At 40.4% G+C, this 25910-nt stretch overlaps 3 protein-coding genes and 1 long non-coding RNA gene across 5 annotated transcripts; 1 reads left to right on the plus strand and 3 right to left on the minus strand.

Annotated features, from left to right (window-relative positions):
* Positions 1–28: 28 nt before the first annotated feature.
* On the minus strand, positions 29–1354 carry Ogg1 (8-oxoguanine DNA glycosylase). Its single transcript, XM_076377842.1, has 3 exons — positions 1157–1354; positions 684–989; positions 29–627 (listed from the first exon to the last, which is right to left on the minus strand). The coding sequence occupies exons 1-3, from the start codon at positions 1348–1350 to the stop codon at positions 42–44; spliced, it is 1086 nt and encodes a 361-aa protein (XP_076233957.1). The 5' UTR covers positions 1351–1354; the 3' UTR covers positions 29–41.
* A 979-nt stretch (positions 1355–2333) lies between these two features.
* On the minus strand, positions 2334–8008 carry LOC143179144 (uncharacterized). 2 transcript variants are annotated; one of them, XM_076378207.1, is made up of 5 exons: positions 7871–8008; positions 6306–6524; positions 3626–3955; positions 3208–3486; positions 2334–2991 (listed from the first exon to the last, which is right to left on the minus strand). In XM_076378207.1, the coding sequence occupies exons 1-5, from the start codon at positions 7885–7887 to the stop codon at positions 2799–2801; spliced, it is 1038 nt and encodes a 345-aa protein (XP_076234322.1). In that variant the 5' UTR covers positions 7888–8008; the 3' UTR covers positions 2334–2798. The 2 variants fall into 2 exon arrangements, with proteins under 2 accessions (XP_076234322.1, XP_076234323.1); XM_076378208.1 differs by lacking the exon at positions 7871–8008 and having other exon boundaries at positions 6306–6771.
* A 12860-nt stretch (positions 8009–20868) lies between these two features.
* On the plus strand, positions 20869–25355 carry LOC143178823 (uncharacterized). Its single transcript, XM_076377689.1, has 3 exons — positions 20869–23045; positions 23145–23304; positions 23364–25355. The coding sequence occupies exons 1-3, from the start codon at positions 21664–21666 to the stop codon at positions 24096–24098; spliced, it is 2277 nt and encodes a 758-aa protein (XP_076233804.1). The 5' UTR covers positions 20869–21663; the 3' UTR covers positions 24099–25355.
* LOC143178833 (uncharacterized) lies at positions 23123–25906 on the minus strand. Its single transcript, XR_013001856.1, has 3 exons — positions 25789–25906; positions 25534–25700; positions 23123–23536 (listed from the first exon to the last, which is right to left on the minus strand). It is a non-coding gene; the product is annotated as an uncharacterized LOC143178833 (long non-coding RNA).
* Between the last annotated feature and the right edge of the window lie 4 nt (positions 25907–25910).

Here is a 25910-nt window from a genome sequence, read left to right on the forward strand (position 1 = left end):
ATTACACAAAGAGTAAAAAAAAATACTATTCTTTATTTTGGCTATCGTTTTTTCAAAGATGTATTATTCTCTTTACTTTTACGTTTATTGTTCGATTCAGTAATGATATTACTATTATTAATTTTAGCACAAAAGACAATTGCTTGTGCCCAACCAGCTAAAGGTCCCCATAATTCACGTAAATGATTCCTGATTTCTTCGTGAATTTTTGGAGTGATTGTCTTTTTTTGTTCTAAATGAGGTAAATAATTTGCTCTAGCAATTTGAAATATATGAGTATCTACAGGAATAGCTTCTAAATGACCTAATGCCATTAAACATATACAATCCGCAACTTTGGGACCAACTCCTGGAAGATTAATCAACTGTTCTCTAGCTTTAATGTATGGCACATCATTTTCTCTATGTAGATTTAAAAGCCATTGCCTCCCACCAAGTTTTATTAAATTCTTAGCTGCATTCACTATATACCCTGCACGATATCCAAATTTTTCTCTCTTCAATTTTTCTTCAACATTGTCTCCTGCCAGCATTTCAATAGATGGAAAATTATAATAATTCTTGCCCTCAATTGAGCAAATTTTTTCGCCAAATAATGAACACAATTTTTCTACCATTCCTGATATTCTAAAACCAGCATATAATTAAATAAAGTACAAATTAAAGTAGTTTCTTCAACAAACCTTTGTATATTATTATTTGAGCTACATATAAAAGAGAACACAGTTTCAACAGCATCTTGATTCAATATCCTAACACCATTCATTTTGCTCAGCATTTTTTTAAAATGTTTATCCACTGCTGCCCATTTCTTACACAGATCCTCTAGTGAGACATCTAATCTAAAATATTGAGTTAAAATCTGATCATAATTTTTAGAATCTATTAATGGACCTTGTACAACATAAGACAGGTGTGTGTCACTTTGAGTAAGAGTCCAAATACATCCATCAAATATTCCCCTATATCCGTTGTTGTAGGGAAACCATCTAAAAATATATTTTAATCTTTAATTCTATACAAAAAGTTCCAATAAATTTGGAGAAAGATAGTACCGAAATTATTTTTGATATTTGCGCGAAAATTGATCAGTGTGTGAAAATATTGGTTATGTTCCTTTGACGAAACAGTAAATTTATATTAATGAATAATTTACCTGAAACTTTGACCTCCTTTCAAAGTAATACCCAAATTTATTTCCGTCGATGGACAAATAATTTGACCCTGTCTCGTTTTTATTTCATTTTCGTGCATCTTTGAGTTCAATTGTTTTAAATTCTTTCTTATACTATTTTTAGTATTCCCTCTTAATGTACAACATTTAATTCTGGCAGTAAAGGTTTGTAACATGACATTTTAACAATTTGACAGAACTTATAACAAACATATGCTTTTTTCTGTAAGGTGATAAACCGCCCTTTCTTGGGATTACGTCAACGAAAACCACGTGCTAGTGAAATAAAGCGGGAAATTCAAATTTAAAGTTGAAATAGGCGAACTAAAATTACAAACAATCTTTCAGTGTTTTGCACATGACTTTATTATAGTTATTCTTACGGTATGCATCACTTTTTATTGATGATGATAATACAATTTTTCTATTATACATATTTACAATAATAAACCTACAAGTGCAGACCTAATAGTAGGTTTTATATCTTTTTAGTAATTTGCAGAACCTATTTCCATTTATACAGTGTATATATATATATATATTTCATAGTTATACCGCTCCAAAAAATTAAAAAACAGTTGCAGATGAGTTTTGGGGTTTTCAAATGCAAGTCGTTTGCAGTAGTTTCATATAAAAGTTTTAAAAAAACGAGAATTACCATTTTTATGTAATTCAAAACACTATCTAAAGTTTAAAACATCACAATGCTGACACGTTCTTTATCATTTTTACACATCCTAATAGCATACCCCACTCGTGCATAAATACAAACACAGCAATTACGTGCAAAAAACGAAGTAGGTATAATAAATTATCGACCGTAAAATTGTTTGAGAAAAAGTTAACTCGTCACCATTTATTTTTCCCTTTTACCGATCACCTTGGATACCTATTAAACTGAACTACTTTTTCATATACTGACTTTTTCTAATTTTTTCATGCTTGAAAAATTATGCTATTTGATATGTATAATTTTATTATACTTTATCTACAGAATAATTTATTTGGCATTTTTTAGGATGACACAACTATATCATAGCGTATAGATAATAGAAATTATACCCTGTCTATTTCGAACAGTTTCATTCATTTTATACATTTATCATTATAATTCACTTCTGTTTATTAATAAATACTAAACCAAAATCTATCTTTGCAAGTATATAGAAACCAGAGATTGAAAGATTAATAAACAGTCTGATACTCCAATTTATCTTAAATCAAAGTAGAAGTACGTATACAGAAATTTCTCTACTGAACATTTGTATTTCGAATGATAAACGGAAGCAAAGAAAGCAATCACTTTCAGTATACCATCCCTATAAGATGAAATGCATCGAATATTCCGAAAATCAAAGTTCACAGAAAATCTCACACTATCCCTTACCGATTACAAGCCGTTTCCTATTACGATTCCTACGTATTGTCGTTAGTAAAGTTGGAAATCAGACGGCCAAGGTGATCGAACGCTAAATTTTAAATTTTCCTATCGAGCACGGCCGTCAGACATTAAATACTCAATAAAATATTACATCCCTGAGAATTGGTATTGACATCTCTAGAAGAAGAATATTCGAACATCCCCTTTGTATCTTGTTTCGAATCACTCTGCACATACACGGATTCAATAAGGAACATTGTCACGAACGTGGGCCTGTTTCCGGTACTCGTGACGCTGGCATTTGCCCATCCAGGACCATTTCGTACACACCTTTTGTGGCTTCAGGATGAAGCATTTGGTTCGCAGAACATCGAAGAAGATCTTTCCGATGAAATTTGCTGAGGCCGTTCCAGCCACTTTCAAGCATGTACGAAAACTAAAATGATACAAGTATTTGGTCACTCATATTTCTAAAACCCTTAGAAGTGTACTGTTCTCCACTGGCAAGAGGTCCCCTGGAGCCAATAGATATGCATTGCTGCCAAGGAACTTTCTGTCAGCGAATCAGTATACCTATACATGTAGGTACAGTTATTAGCTACAATAACGACTAATTTAAACTCATCGATTATCTGTGGAAATAGTCAAGTACCGTTCATCGCAAGCACAGTGCATCATGCTCGAGATGCCCCAGTTGAAGAGGCCGTAACGAGTCTCGAATGCGGGAATGAAAAAAGGACATGCAGTGTCGTGTCTACGGCAACAGGCGTCCGCTGAGCCAAAACCTCCCAAGTTCGTGTATTTGGTTGCTCTATGACCACGTCCACACCATTGTGTCCCTGGGATCATCAACAAGTCCCTTCGCGCACGACTTTTGCCCTTTCTTTGCTTGTGACTACTATTTGTCGTGTTTAAGAGTTTCGTGTATTTCCTATTTTAAACAGAAATTTATAACATGATCTACTTATAAAAATGAATTCTCTAATTTCTAGTTACATCCCTAATAATGAATCATCTATACATGACCAGTTTATAAAGCGATAAGGTATCAAGTTCGTCATCGATTGTACCTGCGACGATGCTGAGCGATCACTTGATTTCTAGCCCTAGTCCTCACGTGAGCACACCGATGACGCAATTCGGACGTGGACGATAGCCAGGAGAGGTCCTGCGGGATCCTCGAATTATTCTCCTTGTCGTCTACGTCGAACACCTCGATCGATGTCTCGTCATCGTAATCTGCATCGGAATGAACACTCGACGAGCAAGTTCTCTCATCATTCTCGTCGTCAGCGATCTCCCCGTCAACGCAGTCGGTCAGAGTGCCACCCTCGTATATCAGTTGCAATTTTCTGCCCGTGTCCTGTAGCCAGACTTGCCTCAGCGCTACATCCGTGTTTCTACCAGAAGCATATATCAATCCAATGTAGAATCTAAGTTATCGTTGGTTTTTTTAGCATTAGATTAGAGTGAAGCCAAAGTGTATGAAATTGCAGGAAAAACAAGTGAACTGGATACACTTTGGCTCCGGAGTCTAGATATGCAACCCGTGTTACATATCTATAGGCCCCACACATGTTCTACATTTCGGAAAATGCATCGGTGCTTCACATATGCAAATTAATTCAACGAGAATAAGCTCGTGAGATTGTGTAGAACGAAATAAAAGGTACGTGAGACCATCGTATCGGATTCAATCATAAAAAAGATCCAAAACCGTGACGCGTGAATAATGCAGAACATGGTGCGTGCGAGAAATTCACAGTAGATTGGCTGTGCACGCGTTACTGGACGTGGCTCGTTGATTAACGTGTACCTATGATTGATGTTCCCCCGCCTTACTTTCGATGCGTCGATAAGCATCTTTGATGGTGTCGTTAAATTCGTTAGGATGACGCTACGAGGTCTATAGAAACGTTTAATTGCGCTGGATCATGAGATAAATCCTTTGAATTTACAAACTTTAATGTATCTTTCTTTTTTCTCTTTTTCTCTTTTTCTCTTTTTCTCTTTTCGTTTCTATTCTTTTCTTCTTGGTGTAAGAGAGTTCGCAACTCTACGAGGCACACGTTTTACTTCATTTATCACTAACAAAGAGAAGTAGAACGGAATCATTTAATATTAAATGCTGCTAACTGAGAGGTTGAACGATTTCATTGAAACAGGAGGACTTTTCCCCGATGAAAAATTGATCGTTCCATCCGCATCTAGGAATCATGAGAACAAGCAGCTCGGGCTTTTCTCGTTACAAGCAAAAGGGCTTTCCCCGATTTAAGTGCAAGGTGACGTTTCGCGGTCGTGGAATTCTCTGCTATCCTCGTGAGAGCATCAGCAGATGAGTTACAACTACTGGCCAGTCAGGCTTGCTTCGAGACAACGTCGTCTCGCTTCTGCTAACAGGACCCTAATCCTTGCTTACTTAACTTGCCGCTTTTCGGCTTAAGACCTTGGTTAGCTTAGCGGTCGCTGTTCACCTCTCAACACGATAAATTGTTTTTCGATCCGAAAATTTCGCGAAAACAACTGCAACATCCTAGGCTCGTTCGGATTAGTCAAGTTACTTGAATTCAAGTGGCCTGGGTGCAAGTGATTTGAGGGAATTTTACCAATGCGAATGTCGTTCTGTTATTCCCTTGACTTCAAATATTCTTTCAAGCTAGAAAAATCACTAACTTTGGATCGAGAAATGATCGATCTTTGAACTGCTCTAACTTCGTAAAAACAATCGTACTTGTTTCCTCAGACACGGGGCGAGAAGGTGAAGGTCTGTTTTTTTCGAAAAATTTTTCTAGGAGGATTTCCAAACTCTCTAGTAGGTATCCAGAAGGGCCCACAGTTTCACCATTGTTATTATGTACCTACATAAGAAGTCCTTACAATAACACTCTGAAAGCCTCTGAAATGGCTTGGAATTCTTTTTTTCAACCGAAACGAGGTAACTGACTCGATTTAGCGCGTCAGTGTAATTCTATGAGCTTACCGCCGGCTGACAAGAAACGAGAGGCGCGAAACTGCGAACGGATGGTCGTATCAGCGGCATTTGAAAGAGGTAAACCGATGCTAAAATGCACACTGCTACACGCCATCGCTCCCACGCGTATTGGCACTGCCGGCAATGGTGAAAGGCGGCATTGTTTTCTCGTTGCACACCAACACCAGCTTCCACTGCGGCATCCTCTGATTCTAGCCGAGGGATGCCGGTTAGGGATGCTCAGGGATTCACTTCTGCTCGAGAAAATGTTATTCTAACCAAGAGGACGAGGATGGTGTTAGCCTTCACCGGCGAAAAAGCATAGGCCGTTTTGACTAAGGAAAAACTTCTTTCTCGTCTCATTAACCCACTCAAATCGTACTTAAGTAGCCTCTAACGAAAACAAATTTATAATGTTACAAAGAAAAATACAAAGAAAAAGAAAAAAAAGGCTCGTACATATTTTTACATGCAGAAGAATTACTAGTAGATTTGAAAGAAATTTCAATTAATAATCTGTTAGTAGTCTACGCAATTAAAAATTACTACTTAAGCTTTGTCATTTCTGAAAAGTACCTCATGTCTTCAGTGTCATTCTTTCACGAATATTTGAAGTTTGAATGAAGCTATGTTAACGAATCTACATTACTAAATTATGTAAGTGTTTTTAAATCCTGCAAATCTATTTCAAAGTGACATATCTAGCTTACAGGTAGAAAAGCAAATAATAGTTTACACATATACCATTTATTAAAAAGGCACAAGAAAAGTTTGTTTACCCCCAATTGACGATTGTCTCTTTGGCACAAATTCCAGGCCAATGGACGATCCGCTCAAATTCACCGTCTTGTAGTATCCTAGTGACCGAAATCCCGCGACTGGGCGTGATCCTGACGGAGGAGTTTGATCGTTGAAGAGCCCTGACGTCCGATAGCACCAGGAGCAGCCCCAATGCTAGCAACATCGGACGCTGGATCCAAATGATTCGCCTTCCTTCCCTGAGCACGATATTTATTACCTCGTAAAGCTACCTGTTATGCTGCTGGATAGCAAATTGAATTCTGCTTTTTTTTATTTTTTTCTATTTTCGAGCCGAGAATACGAGAAAGTTTCAAGTTACATCGCTTTTTTTTAGTTTAGAATTACTGACTATGCGATACATATTTTGTGCTTGTGATTATTTCGTCAACCCTCTACACACTTTTTAAAACTTCAAATTTTACGATTTTTTTTAAGTATCTAATACACACGTATACAAGAACCTATTCCACTCAAGAATGAAATATGTTACAGTATTTGTTCGTTCTCCCAGAAAACTATAGAAATTGACAAATTGAGTTCTTCAATCTTTTTATCCTCATAAAGAAAGCTAAAGGAATTTACGAATTATGCTTTCTAGTTAAAAATTGTTCAGTAATAGTAGTATTCCTCTAGATTTGAATCTCTCTGCCGTAGTCAGGATGGAGCAAAAGATGTATTGTAAACCGAATTCATGGCATGAAACGTTGTACGTAGGATATCAATATCCGGTATTCCGGCAACGATTTAAAGAAATCAAACCGTCTCGTGGTACTGACAAGACCCGGTACGCCGATACCAACCGCGATCCTGTCGTTTCCTTTTCGCCATTTCACGAAGAACCGTTTGGCACTTGGCCATCGGACGCTTAATCATCTTCTTTTCATCGCAAAGATAAAAAGAAACCGCGCCTCCGTTACCTTCCACGGCTCTTACGTAATTAGCACGTATAATATCTGCAGAGCAGTACATTCTAGAACCAATTATTATTAGTATCCACTAATTTTTACGATACCTAGTTAGTAAATCGACATAAAAGCGAAACGAGAATGAAAATTGGAGTAAAATGGAAGAGCTTCTAAACCTACGATAGGTATTTAAACTTTGAGACTCCAGTCTGTTTTCGTACTTGATTGATAGTAGACTTTGATAGCGACTTCATTATTTACGATGCACACGTAAGCAAATTACAAGAAAGAAAGATAAAAAAATCGCGTTACTCGTGTAGTCCAGGAGAAAGAGGAGATAAGAGCGTGTTTCTATCGTCTTTTAAGCCGGATCTCTGACAATCGTATTTTTCTGCCAATTCATTCGATTAATGCGAATTCACTCAATCTTTCCTGCATGCAGTTCCACGAATATCTTTAAACAGCAATGCCTTTGCAGTAAAAATAAAAAGGATATTAAAAATAGGTGTTAGCTCTCGAAAATTGTATTCCTTTGCTATTTGTTTCTTCCTAACGCAATAGAATTCTCTCTATCTTAGACGTTCCCACCTTTTCGTTAAGAGACTCACACGAAAATCGACACTCGCGTCATACTCTACCTTCGTAACAAACTCATCTGCACGGTCCAACAACGAAACAGTCAAAGTGTTCTCCTACGATTCAAAGTTTCCCATAAATGAAGCGACTCCGTAAATCGGATTGAATCGTCTGAGAAGATGCATACTCGTTCATATTCGAAGAGTCACCAGTCTTTCACTTCACCACTTTTTAATAACGAAAATTTCAATAACGACCCGTTTATTGGAAACTTCTGAGTCAACCAGTCGGCTTCTTCTACAGTTCTCCGAGGATCTCTTTCTGAGAATGTAGAGTGTTCTCAAGGTTTTCAAAGAACTTCACAGATTCCGTCCAGTTGAAAGCGGGAGGTGAAGAGGAGTGAAAGAAGCAAAGACATTTGGGAAAATCGGGGCCACGTGGCCTAGCAGAAGGCGGTCACTGGCGCCCTTTTCTTCCCCTGAGCGGAGCGCGCGTTGGACACCTCGTGGAGGCAATCGGCCGTAGTAACTGGCGCGCTACGCTCGCGACCCTCCCTTAAATACCGGCGCGAGTTCTGGTGGTTGTCCAGTTCACCTACACCCACCACCTATTCTGTCACTTACGTCTCCTGCTCTCGCCCCTTCCCTCTCCAGACCCATGCCGGTCGGTGCGTTTCCCATCCGCAACCCCACCACCACTCGGACACCAACCGAAGTCTCTGGGCCTCCCCTTTCCTCCTTCTCTCTGCCAAATCCAATCCTACCCATTCACCCTCAGATCTAATCCCCGCTCTTTCCTTTTCCCTTCTTCTCCTTTTTTCATCCCCCTTTCCGCTTCTGAATTCCCTGCACCACTTTCTTCCCTTCCTTTTTCCTTCCATTTCCCTCTTTCTTCCTCCTCCACCGTCTTTCGTATCTCGCGAGTCGCTTTCTACCCTCTGACCTCTCCCCCTTTTGTCCTTCATTGCCGGGACTTTTTTATCCTGATCCTTCCCAAACGACTTTGGTAAATGCCACTGCATCCATCACTCAGGCCCAGAGGTTGAAGGTGGGAGCTTGTTCGCGAATTGCCTCGCGAAACATTGGAGGAGGAAGAGGAAGATCTGATGGAAAGAAGATAGGGTAATTGATAATGCAGTCGTTGACGATTATTGGATTGATGGGGACTTAAAAGAGGTTGTGGCCAGCGTGTTTGAGGTCAGAGATCGTTGGAAGCAGTTTATATTCGAATTTAATAAATTTGCATCAATTTGCTGGCTTTATGGGCAGTATTTTTTGTGGCTTTAACATTTATGTTACTGGGCCACGGTGTGTATACAAAATCCTTAGTTAAAACACAATAAAATTTTCTGCTCTTTTTATACTTTTAAACGTAAAATGAATATGGACAAACGAAGTGATAGGAATATCAGAAGATGAGGGCTTCAACTTCTTGGAAGAGCACGATTAATTATTACCTTTTCATGTTAGAACCACTTCCATTTGATGCGTCAAGTTACAACGCTATACTTCTCTAGACAAACTATAATTTCTGTAGTCAGATGGCAAAACCTGATATATCACCTTTTTTCAAAATCGAAGTGTGTACTCTTCCACGTGTATCTAGATAAGATCTATCAGTCTGTATACCTGTATATCGTGAAAAAAAGCATGGTAGCAAATGGCAATTTATGACGTGGGGGTTTATCTCTTGCTTTACACAAGTTTAGGAACGCTGTACTAAAAAATTAAAAAATAACGTATCAAGTTTTGCCGTCTATTTACAGACGTAATTTCTGTTCTTTCTTATTGTTAGCCCATTTATAAATAAATAGAATGTAAACTTAGAAAATTACGGATACGGAAAGAAGTTTATTATATATCGTAAATTTGATAAAAAATTGCAGTGAAAGCAAAAAAAATGCATGTATGCACTCAGTTCGAGGAATCGTTCGATGACCTGCAGACGAGTCGAAAAATGATAGCGCGAGCAAGGTCAGCGTTTAGCAGTGCCGTTAACAATCTCCCTGCTATATGAAATTTTTCGTTTGGACGTTGGGAACCGTCCGAAACGTTCGTCGGTAATAAATTATGCAAGTTCCGCGGGACGTGAGTGGTCCTCGTCATTGGCCATGAGCTTGCCCTCCCCTCCAGGAAGATCGTGTCGCGATTGGCGGCCAGCCAAAGGTCGTTTTTCGCGAGCCGCGCGATAAACTTTCATCTCAGCGAGAGAGCATTGTCGCGCGAATTAGCGCGGCTTTTCAATTCTTCCACCGGCTAGACTCCCATAGAATCGTCCAAGTCTACCCCCCGCCAGGAGTGAAATAGATCACGAGACGATTTCTTACTTCCGCTGCACACCGCGGATATTTTATTCCTTCAAGTGGTGAGAACAGGAATATTAGGGTATAGAAACGTAGAATGTTTAGAGGATTCCTGAAATCTATATTTTATGAATGAAACATTATTTCGGAATTAATTATCTGAAACATATTAACAGACTTAACAAGATTTCTTTTACAATTCAACAGCTTTAATCGGATTCTTTTATCATCGTAACCCTTTTGAAGAGAAATCCTCTCTGCACTTGATGGTCAAGTTATAAAACGCAAGTAAAACGGTGCTTTAAAAGAACGTTGGTAATAAAGAAATAAAAGAGCAAACGTTGGAAAGTGAACATAAGCAAAACGCACTAAACAGGGGAAAGAAGAAAAAAGGTAGGAAAAGGGCTACTAGTGGCGGGGTGTCAAGAATCCGAAGATTTATACTCATCCATCGGCAGCTCTTGAGTGGCCTCTTCGAGGAACAGGATCACTGCCACGGAAATTAATTGGCGGGTCGAAGAAGTGGCAGTGAAAAGCCGCCAGTGGTTTCCACCCATTGTAGTCCTTGTGGTTATGACTCGGTGCCCGTGGGACAGAGAAGGCAAGGAGGGGAGAAAAGGCTAGATCGAGGTGAGAGCCTGTAAGTGAGTAGGTAGTTCTTTAGGGGGGCACTCGATTGTTCGACCCTTGAGGGGTTCCTAGAGACAGTCTATCCACCTCTCTATATGCATGATTGCCATAAAGGAGTCCTTGACGAAAGCCATTTTCTTTGTGTATAGTAAAATGATTCGAGAAAAGCTTACATCTTTTTACAAATCTGATCTAAAGGATATGATTTTGTTACACTAAATCGGTACTTTGTTTTCTTGATCTGAATAAAAAATGTAACTAGAATTCTCTTAAATTTTAATCATATAAATAAGTAGACTAGGTCGTTTAAAAAATATCTGACGTTTAAAACGATAATTACAATATCTAAACAACGTTAAGATCCTCCAGAAATACCAAGTACCAACAGAGGAAGAAGAGTCCGTTAAAAAACAAATAAAGGAGCAAAAACGAGTTTAATATTACCTTTCTGTTTGTCATGGACATAGTTGGTCAACGGGAGCTTCCTCAAACATTCCATGGATCGAAGGCTTTCAAAAGAAAACCTTGACGTCAGGAATTCTTCCTTCATATATTCAATATTCAATCAATCAGCACAGAGTTCCCAGGACCTTGTTGGTTTATAACTAACTTGTTATTATATCATTCCAACTGTAATTATGTCGTGAAAAATCTGCTAACTAGAAAACAATTTGTGAACGTTATAAATTCTTTACCATTAGCCTCAAGTACAATCTCGAAATTTCATTGAAGTCCTCATCTAATGCTCTCCCAACGTCTTCACGATTCAAGTAATCGATCTCATCGAGCCTAAAACAAAATCCCCGATCAAAACCAGCTTAGAAGTTGCAGCAATCGTCTATCTTAAACGATCAACTGACCAATGACTAATTATACCTTGTACCAACAGCAAGGTGGAAAAGTCGAAAGGCAATATATTGATCATCCATCGGACAACGACAGGAGCTGGTTGGATCCTCTGAAAGGGAACGGTCCACCATTATTTCTACGCTGGTAGGATAGTCTGCGCATTGGAGAACGGTTATAGACACCAGCCGACCTCTCCTTCCAAGAGCTAATTAATTTTTATAGCCTCCACTAGGAAGGGGGAGAGACTCGGCCAGCCACGAAGCATACATTCCTCGTTCGGATCCTGCACAAGGGAATATTAATGGGTCAGGCTGGCTTTACCGCGCTGGTGTTTGCAGATTTCGTCCTCTTTATTTGCGGATCGTCTCGTTGTTATAGTTTTTCGGCCTTCCACCATGGGAAAGTGACTATTTCGAAGCGATGTTTGATAGCTTTTCAAAAGTTGGAGAATTTCTAAAGGGAGAGGAACTCCTGAAGAGAGGGAAAAAGGGAGCTTAACAACCAGAGAAAATAAATCGACGGTTCAGTCGGTTATAGTCTCTCTCTCGTGGAGAGTTCTTGACCCCTTTCTGGAATTTATGAGAAGGATAATCTCTAATCGAAACAGTTCTGGTATCTAGAGCCCGGGGAACGATGAATTATAGGTTGATCAGGTGAGTCTTCAAAGGTAATTGAGTTGTAGAGACCTATATTTTCAAGGTGAAGACACTGACTCTTCTATCCACAGTTTTTAGTTAAACAATAATATAGGAAATGTTCCCATATTTACTTTTAGAAGGATGCTAAAGTTTCCATTAATCATCTCTTTGTCTCTTTGTCTCTTTGTCTCTTTGGAGCAGGAAAGCTGTCCTCCTAATCCTCTCTTTCCTCTCTGAAAGTGGAGCTAAAAAGTGACTACATCGACGCTTCTGCAAGCCACTTTAACCCAAGATTTCTCCTGATTCCAGTGTGAGCTGGCTTCCCAAGATCCACCAAAGAAAATCCTTGTTTGCAGTGTCAATCGATGAAGCTGATGCATTGCGCGAATTCCTTCAACATCAGAGGTCGGTAAGTTGTCTGACAGCCAATGCCAGAGTTGGCCTCCAAAACACGTACTTCGTGGAACAGATCAGTTCTTCTACCTAATTTAATTAAGTAATCTCACATCGCAAGTATAAAAATATTCAACAAATTGGGATCAGTGCCACGTGCACAGAGTGGACGATGCATAAACCACACGAGACGAACTTGCTGGACGGTTAATAAACACAATCACTTATCCCTCTCAGATATCAATCTTATTGTTGGTGTGTTGTGAGTGCACACATGCGGGCATTTCGACCCAACCACAATTATAAGCTTATTCGTACAGTAACCAATCGACCTACATGTTCGTATTCACTCGAGCTTTTCCATTGAGCACGCAGAATGTTTCACTGCATGAACTTAATTTTGAAATTGTCAAAACTTGAAATGTTATTTATTCGGAGATTTCGGAGATTTCGGAGATTTTCATGATTTTCAGAGACCCATCCCTACTTTCCCTTATTGGTCTCTATTGAACCAAGCATTGGCTGCGTTTCTCAACGGCAGTTAACACAGCCGACATCGCCAGGAATGAATTAGAGAAGGAATGAAACGCGTACGGAGGAGTCGGCAGTAGTAAATCGACGAAGTAACCCCCGTTTCTTGCACCCAACCAGCCACGTTTTCTCGAGACACTCGGGCCATTCAGGCGGTCGCCGTTTTCCGCGACAATTGCCGGGGTGCAATGCAATAATTGCATAATTCCCGCCACACTTGGCACTCGGAGGTGGTCGGGTGGGTACAAGTGGTTGAGCAGCGCTAGCGAAAGGGTGCAACCTCGAGCCTTCACCGAATTACTCCGAGAAGGGGCACCTTTCATTTCGCAACCCCCGGGAACCACCACCAAGGGGGATGAAATTCGTGAACGATGGCAGAAATCGAATCGTGAGAGGGTTGAGTCTTAGAAGGGATGAAGGGATCTTACGATTCTAAAGGATTTGTGACGAAACTATGTGTACCCTGTTTTTAATCCGAACTCTATGTCAATTTCTAAAAAGCTAAATTCCTCTTTTTCTCCTAGGATTGAGAACAATTGAAACTTTTAATCTTCATAGATTGTGAAGTCGGACGAAACTAAAATAATCTCTAATCGCTTTCAGTTCTCGAGTAATTCTCGATCGAGTCGTTAAAAGTCCTTGTATTTAAATCCATTGTTATCACGAGGTTGCTACAGCGACGGTACTTAATTATCAGTGAAAATGACTTAATTCATCGTTGGAAGGAACGGTTAGGTTTTCTAGGCGACGATGAAGGCAAGAGGTGACAGAATAAGGGAGAGGGAAAAGAGGAAAGACACAGATAGGGCAAGGTGCAAACCGGGCAGCGAAGGAAATAGAATTCAGAGGAGAACTTCCTTCATTTCGACTTTTACCGGCTCTCGGCCAAAAGGACGTTGCGTCGTAACAGTCGACAAAGGACGTCAAAGTTCCACGCGGACTGTTTCTCCCTTTTTTAAGCGCGTCGATAAAAACTTGCACAATTTACACCGAGCTTGTTGTTCCGAGCAAAGGCATACGTATCATTTACATATGTATAAATAGTTCTATTGCTAGACAGTCGCGAGGAGCCAACATTCGTTAGAGTTGAGCTAGAAATAGAACATGGTCGTAAAAATAATGAAATGGTAAAGTAAAGATGTTTGGGGCACTAAACCAGTGAAGTGAGAGAAATATTGGAAGACGAGTGCTTCAGCTTTTTGCAAGAGCATGATTTGTTGTTATTATCTATTTATATTAGGTGGCACTTCCACTCGATGCCTCAATTTACCACGCTGCATCTCTTGATCAACTGTACATACATCGAAAGAATCTTTCTCAGCCATTATTTTTTAATAAGGAACTACGATTTGTCCAGAAAAGGTCTCGCTTCGCGGAGGACATAAATCTCCTTTCCGTTTGTCGACTCAAGTGTTGGCTCATTCATGATTCTCTTCGCGTTCGACTACATTTACATCGTCCGTTTCGTCGTGGTAAAAATCGCTTAGCTGGTAAACACGCACAATGCAGCAGGTTCGTCATGGAGAATTCATTCGATCGGTCACGCCGCTCGAACCGTCCTCTTTCCCCTCAAAGATTTGTCAGATCGTCGTCGAGGCCAGTGACGCGCGAGGGTGGTTTCCTTCGAAGAAAGAAAGAAAGCAAAGAAAAGTGAAGAAATGAACTGGCAATCTCATCAATTCACCGAAACATCCGTGGCTGGTATTTAACCCCCACCCCTTCACTGATAATATTTACTACACGCTTAACCATGCGAGAGGGAAGAAGAGGGGAACCAGACTCTTTCTCCAAGATGAGTTGGTTCATTCAAAAGAGAGACGCTATTAACGGCGCCATTGTTGGAAACGACGTGAAAGCGACTTAGCTAAAATTTAAAGCGAACCAATATCATGCTACTAATTCTACCCCCGCCGAGACTTGTAAAGGCAACGATACTAAATGAGAAGAGATTTCAAGTTGAGAATCTTTTATTATACACGAGGGGTTTGCGAAGAGCAAACTTGTACAAAAAAGGAATTCTTCATTTTTGTCAAAAACCTGCCATATGGTTCACAACATATTCAGGGTGAGAGGATCATCGAAGCAATGTGCGCAATAATTTAGTATCGATATCGAGTCTGAGGGAAATTTTAGTCCAATGATTTTCACGATACAGAATGGTCAGTAACCACCCTCGGAAGTGATCAGGATCAACGATCGAGGACCACCATTGGCTTCGAGAAGATCACAGAGAAAAGAGAAACTTTACGAGATACACGATGCAGTGCACGATCCGGGCTGCGGCACAATTCGCCACTAATTGATTTTACGACGTCCGTTATATTGACCGTGAAGATCGTCGACAGAGGCTGAAGAGAGGGTGCAGATGACACCCTGGTGCGAGCCCATGCATGACGCCCTTTTTCAGGGACGCAGATACACCCGAGGAATCTCTATGCACCCCGATCCTCGGGCCCCATTTCGATCTGGAGCCTGCGTTCGCGCTCTGTTCTTTGTCCATTTAATGTTTTACTGATAATGGCCTGCCTGAGTGAGGGGGTAAACTCGATTAAGAAGTCTCGGTTGAATTATTTAAGCTTTGCTTGTTAAATAGAAACGCCGTAATTTTAGAAGAAACTCTATTCTACGAGCAAAAACCTATCTAATAAAATAGTAAAATAGTAAAAGCTTGTGCAGCGATAAAAGAAATGGTTGAAAACAGGTCGTAGCCTCGATTCTCCGTCTCGTGGCATTAGTTGCTCATAGAAGAACAGAATCCCCTACCTCCAATAGGATCGGGACGATCTCAAAAGGAGGCAGGATAGGAACGAAGGAAAGTCATCTCTCGTTCTCCACTGGCTCCTCCGCTATCTCTCACTCCGACGGACAATGAGACAATAGAGTGACGTTTGCGAGACGCGATAGCAGTCGGATTAATTCTCGATCGATTCGTAGGGAACTGGCTCCTTCTCGGCCCCCCTCGACTGCTCGTGTTTCCTCCAACGAACCCGCAACTTGTACGTGTATTAGCTTCCCTTCGTGAAAAACACAAAACTCATTTCTATTAATCCCTCCAGTTTGATTTACTATTGAAATTTCATGACAATATGGAAATTCTCTATGTCATAATTTTCGTCATTTCAACATTATATCTCCAACAACAAAAGAATCTGAGGTATGTAGGTATATGTATATGTATTCTTTCATTCCTCTACTTTCGCGAAATACTCGTTACATAAGTAATGGCATATCGATATGCGCAAGAGACGCTACTTTGAGGAAGATCAAATTATTGTTATCGTACCCATCTGGCAGTCGTATCGACGAACCTAAAAGCCAGCAGAAGCGGCGTCCGTTAGATCAAAGAAGGCCGACGTTTCCGCTGCAGGATGGAAAATATAACGCGAAACTCCCTGGCGAATAGATTCCAAAGTGAGCGTTGAACAGATCGTCGAACCACTCCCGGGGGACCGCGAGAATTTTATGCGAAGGGGAACAAAGAGTTCTGCCCCGTTGCTTCGGACCCTGTACCTCAACATTGTACATCAATCGTCGAAGATACGGATTGAAGATCAAAAGACTGTTACACGAATATTCGCGAAGTTTGATTTAGTAAACGGCAGATCTTCATGTTTGTAGTCTCTACCTTCGCGAACGCTCAAGTAATATTTCTTTATCAACAAAGTCAATCGACCGGTCAACTGACTGACAATGAGAGGCTACCCCCCCCACTACATTGTCTGGTTATCCTCAAGAAAGTAACATATAACGTGATACTGTGCTCAGTACGATATCGGGAAAATGACCTTGACGTTTTCCTAGAACCATTTGCACCATTAACTTTGGATCATGATAGTTGCACCCAGACAGGGTACTGTTCTTCGAACTATGAACGCATGAATTGTTACAGGAACTGATTTCGGGGTGGGTTGAAAATCGATGAACCTATGGCAGGTTCTACGACTAATCGTGATCGATGAGCCACGGCGCACACCGGCACGTGACCCGTGATCTATCGCGTGGAAACGACCGATCGCGATATATGGACGAGAAAACGTTTCGCCCTTTCATCCGACACCATTTTTTTCCACGATCTTTAATACGACGCATTGAACCTTTCTGCACTCGTTCCAATCATTTCTTTTAACACACTGAAAACCGATGACCCATCCCTTGGGTCAGGATATGACTCTTCTCATTAGCCGAGGACATAACATTTCAGTCATTTTTATATTTACAATTAGAAGGACAGTCTTGACAAAATACACTGATCTCGAATGTGTTAGAGAAAAGGGAAGAACGTGTAGATAACATCGAAATTCGGTTTGACTGATTTTAGAAATTAGATTAATCAGGCTAAAAATGCAGAGACGACTAATTGCTTCGAAAAGTTTGATCCTTGGGCACACATACCGACGCATTCATTTTCAGGATTCCCAGCGGAACGGTGCGGCTGATAGAAATCTCGAAATTATAGCTCGCTACATAGATGTTCTCGTGGCGACAAGAGGGCTCGTTAGTAGTTGGAGAGTATCGATGACCCTCATTAGGTAATCATCTTTTAATTAAAGCTGGGAAGAGAGAAAAGAGAACGCCGCCGACATTCTGCGATTCCACGAGCGTGATTACCTTGCTCTACCGGTCCAGCAGGCGGGTTCTTGTTTTCGAATAGAACTAACATACAACTTGACGCATTCTAATCTTACGTATACGGATTGGTACACCTCGATTCTCTGTCAGCTGCATCTCTCCAACAACCGACCGTCGCCGATCCTTGTAATTTTATTTTTCTTTTGTCACCAGCGCGAATCCCTCGCGTTTTCTAAATGATAAACAATGCCACGTGCCTCGCTGTACTTCAAAGTAGTGAAGCTATACACACGCACTAATGATATCAGGGTATGTTTATGACAAATCGTGCGCATCAGATTACTAGTAAATATTATGATCGTAACTTTTGCGATTTGTTAGTTGGAGGCACTGCAAACAACTGATCTTATTGTCACTTTTCAAGTTAAAAATTCCTGACATTGTAATCAAAATTATGAATTTTCTAAGAAAGAAATTTTGTAAACAATTTTCTCGTTTAGGTAGGGTAATAAATGTGAATTGGGAACAAGATTATTTTGTTTAATTGAATAAAATTTGACGACAAAGTAACCGTAAAATCTTTGTAGTAACAATATCTGTAGACGTCTTTGGATATGCAAAGGAGAAGAGAAATGCGCTGTCATTGAAAGAGGCTACAGAATACACAACCCTAAATAATTGATACACAGAAATCGCAACTGACCTGCGGAGGATGGGGCCGCACCATGGGGGATGGCCGACGAACGGTTGTTTGACGGCACCACCCCCACACTGAAGCACAGCAAACCTGGTATCGCATTCACGGTCCACTGCCTCAGGATTCGGGCCTCCACCCTGCTTCTACGCTGTTTCCTCGTAAAAAAGGAGAGAAGGGAGAGAAGAGACAGAGAGAGAAGAGGACGACGAGACTACACGTCGTTGGCGATTCGTAACCCTCGATCGTTGGATCCAAACGTATCGCGAAACATACTTAACAGATGGTTACATGAGCAACGCATTTGTCTTACAAATTGCACTTTCGAAATCTTCCCCATGTCTTCTGATACGAAGTCTCTGCTTTCATCGACCAAAATGATTTATCGTCCACGTTTTATAAAAATTATTTATTGTAGAGCTTCAGACACGGTGCGAAATATTCTGCTTATGACTTTCAAGTATACGTATAGGTAGTGGCATAAAAAGATGTGGCAAAATTAGACTAGCTGTGTAGTCTTTAAACCTTCGACAAAAAATGCATCTCGTGATCGAAACGTGAACATAACCGAAGTTCCATCACGCGTTCAACGTATTCCGAGACCGAGTCACGAGAATGTCTGAATGCTAATCAGCAGACACGATCAGGAGAATAAAATGCAGGAGGTATTCTAAACAGATTAGTTTTTCAGCAAGAGTATGAAAGATAGAAAATGTAGCACTGTTCTATAATTCTTGTAATATATTCATGAAGATTATATAATAGGTAATCAAATTCTTATTTACCGATTCAATTGGAATTATAACGAAGGGCAAACGTTATTTCGATACACGAACGTAAAACTCTGCCACGCAAAGTTATCTATCAAGGAGGCATAAGTCGTCGTCGCGTGGTAAGAAACGCCTCGACGATATACACGACAGGTGCGCGTGCAGACAGCTCGAGGCGCTTACCAGTTAACCGAGGGAGGTGGGCAAACTTTTTTTGAAAGAGCCGAGTAAGAAGCTGCGGGATTTACTGTGCCAAAAAGAGGTCACGCTATGCTAAAGCAACATGGATCATTTTTAATCATCTTGTCACGGTGGCATAATCCGTGCAAATCGTTCGTAAAAATTCTGACCACACAGAGATCATTGCTGCAATAAGCATCGTTTTTAGAAGACCATTTTATTGAACTATTGACAATTTCAATTATTGATATTTTCATAACAATATGTGTGTACTGTCTTTAGTAATCTATCGTCAACTTGATTTCTAAAAGAAAACTCAAAATCTACAATTCTCCAAAGAAATAATTTGTAAAAAATAAGTAAAAAGACGCAAGTTAGAGATATAATCACAAAGTGAATACTAAAACGAAAAGAGTAAACATTTCTGATATGTATGTATACGTCTTTCACGGAATCAAGGGAAACGAAAATGAATGGATGGTAAAAGTAAGATTCTCTGTCAGCCTGCACGCATTGGCTTTTTGCCAAGTCGTGAGCGCGAACCATTAACGCGCGGGATTGCTTATCAGTTGCTGAGTCCGCGTTATTGCGTCGCCGATGACCAACCGAGCGCAGCGGCGGTGTATTTCTATCCCCGCGCCACCTAGCTGCCCCCACGTCTCATAACTCGCCAGCTATCGGCTATAAATGATGAAAACTAATCGTAACCGCGGGAATATCTAGTACCCATGGTATTGACTCACCAACGATTACAAAACCATCGAGGAATAGTAACAAAAAATCAACCATAGAAAGAGTACTTCCCCGTAGACTACTATTATTCGATAAATAATTGAAGCACTTCGATATGATCAGTCGAAGCAAATGATGAAATATAATTTAAAGATGAAAACCCTTTAATGCGTAATAAATGAAAGTTATTAGAAGTTCTGTTATTGTAGGTCAATAATATTTATTTGATTGGCTAATGATAAGTGAAATATGTGTATGTGCAAAAAAGTAGAAGAATTACTCGGTACTTTGTCAGAGGGGAAAAAAAGAATTAGTACGAAATATAACGACATGAGAGTTCACGAACAGTAATAACATCGTCAACACCCTATATAATTGCCCCTCGTTTGCCCTTTGCATCCTGGAATAATTGATTACTACGGAACCCGTAATTATAGGTTACCGCATGTTACGATAGAACTTTCATTCTTTACCTGAAGTTGCGAAACTTGTGAACAAAGATTGATCTCGCGACAATCACACTGGGTTGTGAGGAAGACAAGAGAATAGGTGATGATGAATTATCGATGAGTAATGAAAAGAGTTTTATCGAAAGTAAAAGCAATGATTCGTAACCTGCGAAGGTTTAAATATGGTGGAAGAAGTGGCGTCGGCGGTACACAGTGTTGCCAGTACGGAAGTACTCGATGACGCTATCGCCAGCTCCCTCCAAAACCGCGCGTGTATTGGCAGCATTGTTTTTTGGTAGTTTACAAATAAAATGGCCGATATATGAGGCTATTTTGTATGGACAATAAAATATGCAATTCTGTAAAATTAATGACCATCGGCCGCTCGTGTACGTATGTCAAAGTATTGGTTCGGTGCCGCGAAATACGAGAAAAGAAGGTGAAGTGTAAGTGAGCGTGTGGGAGTGCCGTGAGAAGAAGGTGGAGGTTGTCTTTCACAACCCGTGGACGCCGCGGGCCCCACAAGACCGAAACGAAGGATCACTTACGAACTCTAATACATAGAAAAGCCCACCGTCTGCTGGATTTTTTCCATTGGCGCGCGGTGGCGCGGCAACTATACGAAAACGGCTCTAGATTTAAGGAAACAAGTTTACAGCGCACAGGGCTCCTTTTGCCGCCTGTTCCAATTCTATGAGCATACTCGCCTCACCTCCTGGACACCGTGTGTTCCTAACATTGACAATATAACAGTGTGGGAACACGTTGCGTGTCCAGTATATTTATGTCATACATGATAAGAAGGACCACTGTGTTAACCATCTTGCATACATTGCTTCATGTCTCTTGAATATCCAGAACTCATAGACAGTATTGCAAACCTGGATATCGGTGTACCTTAGAGCTGGTACAGGCAGATATGATTCGTAATTTTGTAACTCAAGGCCGAGATACTGGAGTGTGACGGGTACGTTTATTTAGAGCCTTTCAAAATATTTCCCGCAGACCAATTTGTTGTAGTGGAAAGAAGTGGTGCGGATAATGCGTTGACAGAGACGGAGGGGCCCACGAGCACTGCTTCCAGCCAGCCCACCCCCTCCGTTACTCCTCTGTCAAACATGTGCACCACTCCTGGCAATGTGGGCACAGGATTCGGGTATACCTGGTCCTTTGGTGGACCTGGCGCAGAAACCCGGGAAAATGCACAGGGTGAACTAACTACGAATATTAATTATGCTGTGAATAATAATCAAGACCAAGGATCGAGTCAGAAGATACAAGTTGACATCAAGCCTGCTAAGCTTGCCAATAGTACGCTTCGTAGACCTATGTTCACGATGAATGAAACGTGTCAACAGACCCCAACAACTCACCACAGCAATACAGCTGGAGCTCATAATCAAACGCATGGTACACATGTTCGTATTAAAAAACATCATGATGTATTTTCATTAACATGCGATAAGGGAGGTTGCAATTGCGATGCTGCACATCCATCACCCACACCATCTCTTTTTTCCAATACATTAGTTTTTACAACAGCTGATAAGCATGCCATGAGTAAGCATTTCATGACACCCCTTGGACCGCTGCAACTTACCGCGGAAGAGTGCAATGAAATTTTAATGAAAAGAGCAGCAGCTGCATCGAATCAAGCTAATGTGAATAATGTGGCAACGAGTCAAACGGATAGCACTTCCCATTTCGGACATGTTTTAACGCATGTCAATACCACACAAATTGAAACAAAAGTCAAACAACAACAGGACATGGGAAGTCAGGTCCGTGTACCAAAAGAAAGACCATATTCCTGTTCTGAATGTGGGAAATCTTTTCTTCTTAAACATCACCTTACAACACATGCAAGGGTACACACTGGGGAAAGACCTCATGTTTGTGTTCACTGTGGCAAGAGTTTTGCACACAAGCATTGTCTTCATACTCATCTGCTCCTTCATAGTGCGGATCGGCCATATCAATGTCGTGAATGTAAAAAGTCTTTTACACTAAAACACCACCTTGTAACGCACACACGTGTACACACAAGAGAACGACCATTTATTTGTCAAGAATGTGGAAGAGCATTTCCTTTAAAACGTCACCTAGTGACTCATAGTAAATTCCATTCAGGAGAAAGACCTTTTGTTTGTGAAGAGTGTGGAGAATCATTTTCACAAAAGGATCATCTCACAATGCATTCGCGCTTCCATGGCAGTTTACATCCATTTGTTTGTCATGATTGTGGAGCAACCTTCCAGAGAAAGTTTGAATTAGTGAATCATGGCCGTCTACATGGTAGAGTACCACATTCGTGTACTGTTTGTGGGAAGGAATTTCTGCAAAAGAGAACATTATTGGCACATATGAGGTTACACACAGGAGAGACTCCCTTTGCTTGCACCGTTTGTGGAGAAGCATTCCCCAGGAAAACAGATTTGGTTACCCATTCTAAGATTCATAACAATAACACGAACACTGATGAAAAGTCCCTTATGTGCAGGTAAATAATGATTTCCAAGTTCTGCAGTCTAGAATTTTATTATCATAAATACAGAATGCTCTGCTTAGCCATCCACTTACACTATGTTTACTGTTCCAGAGAATGTGGGTTGGACTTCTCGAATCGAGAAGCCCTTACTTTGCACTTAAGGTTACATTCTGGTGATCGAACACTTGTTACGGATCTTTGTGGGTTAGCAGCTGCCTTCCAACAAACTCCTGGACACTTCCTCACTCCCAACACTCCAGGAACTCATCAGGTAATATTTACAGCAGTATAAAGTATCAAGTAAGGACATTATAATTGAAGGATTTACAGATGAATGGACCCATTGGGAACCCCGGTGTCAGTCACATGCATGGTGCGACGCAAACATCACCTCCAGTGGGAACGGGTCAAAAGCCGAAGCCACACATTTGTCCCGATTGCGGTCGTGGATTTGCGCAAAAGCACGGTTTGTCTCAGCACCAACGACGTCACACGGACGGCAGCTGCCACATAAGATCACATGTGTGTGATAAATGCGGCAAAGCCTTCTACCAGAAGAACCACTTATTACTGCATCAACGTCAGCACATGGATCCACCTCCAAGTATACTTAGACAGCAACAAAGGCAAGCTGCGCAAGCCGCGCAAGCTGCTGCTCAACAAGCGCAACAGCAGCAGCAGCAGCAGCAACAAGCGCAGCAGCAACAAGTACAACAGCAACAGGTGCAGCAACAACAAGTACAACAGCAGGTGCAACAACAACAAGTACAACAACAACAAGTGCAACAGCAGGTGCAACAACAACAAGTGCAACAGCAGGTACAGCAACAACAAGTGCAGCAGCAGCAGCAAGTGCAGCAACAGCAGCAGCAACAATCTCAACAACAGCAACAACAAACGTGCACTGTAGATACAAAAACGATACAGCTTCAGGCAATACAACAAGTGCAACAACAAGTTCAACAGCAGGTACAACAGCAGGTACAACAACAACAGCAACAACAACAACCACAACAAGCGTGCTCTGTGGACACTAAAGCAATACAGTTGAATGTCACTATGTGAGACGATACAGAAAGTGGGGATTGGTCAGTCCCTGGAACAATAGCACTCCCAAATGCGCACCCCGCTGCCACCCTCTGCACGCACTTCTCTTGTACTAACATTACACATTAGATATATGTGGGGTCCAGGAGCCCTCATAGAACGAAGAAGTAGGACCGGGAGAAACAGCGAGACGGGGAGCGGCAGTGGCTCTCAGTGTGGAAGCAGCCGGCTGCCACTCGGAAGACCCTGAGTTTCGAAACCCGCTGCTGTTCGTTCCTGTTTTTATCCCGGATCCTACATATATTTATTATCTCTAGAGTCGCAATACGAAGTAATCAATTTTATTACAAGAGTATATTATACAAAGTATACATATTATATTCTAAATATGTAAGGCTTGTAACAAGAAAATAAAAGTAACCATATATTAGTGTTTTACATAATACTTTATATATCATTTACTCTAGATATGTAAAATGAAACTAAACAAATTAGTTGCCTTAATACGAGATGGATAAATTTTAATGAATATATTAACTATTGTTTGGTGAACTCTCTTCTTTTTTTTTCTTTTTTTTTTTCATTTACTTTTAATTAGTAGGACATCACTTTATAAGAAAACGCATATTGAATAAACAAACATAAAAAAATGTGGATAAGTTTTTTATGTACTACTGCTTTGTTGTTATCCTTCATGCTGTGCTTGTATATGGTGGAAGTCGAGAGAGAAACGTGTTGATCGTGTGAGTGATCAGTAAAAAGATGAGTATGTAGAAAATATGAATCAAGAAAACTGGAGAGGGTGGCAGACATCGCGCATTTATGGAGGATTTAAATTGTAGGTCTGCCCGAAGATAAAAAAAAAATGAAAAATGGTGTCTAGATGTATTTTTAAGTTAAACAGATACGTATGATTTGTTTAACAAATTTTAAGGGACTAAGAGCGCAAATGAATTTATAAAATTTATATTCCATCAAATGGATACTATTACCTTGACGAATTCAACAAATTCGAGAATAATTCGAATCGTTAAAGCGTTTCGTTGTTTTTTTTTTTAATATATATATATATATATAAAATTGTAAATGTTTAAATTTCGTAACTTCCGTACTTTTCTTACGTTCTCGGCTTGAAATCCTTTTTTACTTTACAATAATACTGGAATGTACGTGCGAAAGGCATTGTCACATGTCCTTATAAAAAAAATCATTCAACATAGTGAACTTTTGTAATAGTTTTGTCAGAGATATGTAATAGCTAATAGAATTGCGCAAAGAAATGAAAGAAGTAATAAAGGTAGCTTTCCTACATAGTTTTAACACATATGCACATCTTTTCCAAACAAACATAAACGAATTCTTAATTTTTCACGAAAATGAAAAACGATCCAAGTAACGACTCGCATTATTTAATAACGAAATACAAGCTTCAATATATCTTTTTTTTTTTTACCTTCATGCCCGTCAAGTTTTCACATCCTTCTTTGTATTCCTAAGACGAAGCGGATTATCATGTCAAAGCTATATCGCACGAGGTATCGCGAAAATATATGATCTTCGAGCCAAGAATGATGTAGCCTTACTATGGAAACCGCAAAAGCACGAATCCATAGGAAATACCTGCAGCGTAATTTACGTTTTTCCTGAATGTATTTTAGCCTAAATTGGATGAATATTGTTGAATAAGTAGATAGAAAGAAAAACTTACTTAGGTATTCGACGTCCTGAAATTTCCCGCTATTGCATTTAGCAACACGCAAGAAAGAAAAAAGATAAGACGGTCAGAGGCGACCTCCGGCGACGATGTCCGGAGCAAAGTGCAGCGCATGC

The sequence above is a fragment of the Calliopsis andreniformis genome, chromosome 5 (assembly GCF_051401765.1).
Source record: "Calliopsis andreniformis isolate RMS-2024a chromosome 5, iyCalAndr_principal, whole genome shotgun sequence".
NCBI classification, from domain to species: Eukaryota; Metazoa; Arthropoda; class Insecta; order Hymenoptera; family Andrenidae; genus Calliopsis; species Calliopsis andreniformis.

Coding starts and splice junctions, on each gene's coding strand:
- LOC143179144 (XM_076378207.1), bottom strand. Junction 3,956..6,305: donor GAGACAATCGTCAATTGGGG/GTAAACAAACTT, acceptor TGCTTCTGGTAG/AAACACGGATGTAGCGCTGA. Junction 2,992..3,207: donor CACTGTGCTTGCGATGAACG/GTACTTGACTAT, acceptor GTATCATTTTAG/TTTTCGTACATGCTTGAAAG.
- LOC143178823 (XM_076377689.1), top strand. CDS start 21,664: ATGTGCACCACTCCTGGCAATGTGGGCACAGGATTCGGGTATACCTGG. Junction 23,046..23,144: donor GAAAAGTCCCTTATGTGCAG/GTAAATAATGAT, acceptor TTACTGTTCCAG/AGAATGTGGGTTGGACTTCT. Junction 23,305..23,363: donor ACACTCCAGGAACTCATCAG/GTAATATTTACA, acceptor AAGGATTTACAG/ATGAATGGACCCATTGGGAA.
- Ogg1 (XM_076377842.1), bottom strand. CDS start 1,350: ATGTTACAAACCTTTACTGCCAGAATTAAATGTTGTACATTAAGAGGG. Junction 990..1,156: donor AAAGGAGGTCAAAGTTTCAG/GTAAATTATTCA, acceptor ATATATTTTTAG/ATGGTTTCCCTACAACAACG. Junction 628..683: donor TCAAATAATAATATACAAAG/GTTTGTTGAAGA, acceptor TGCTGGTTTTAG/AATATCAGGAATGGTAGAAA.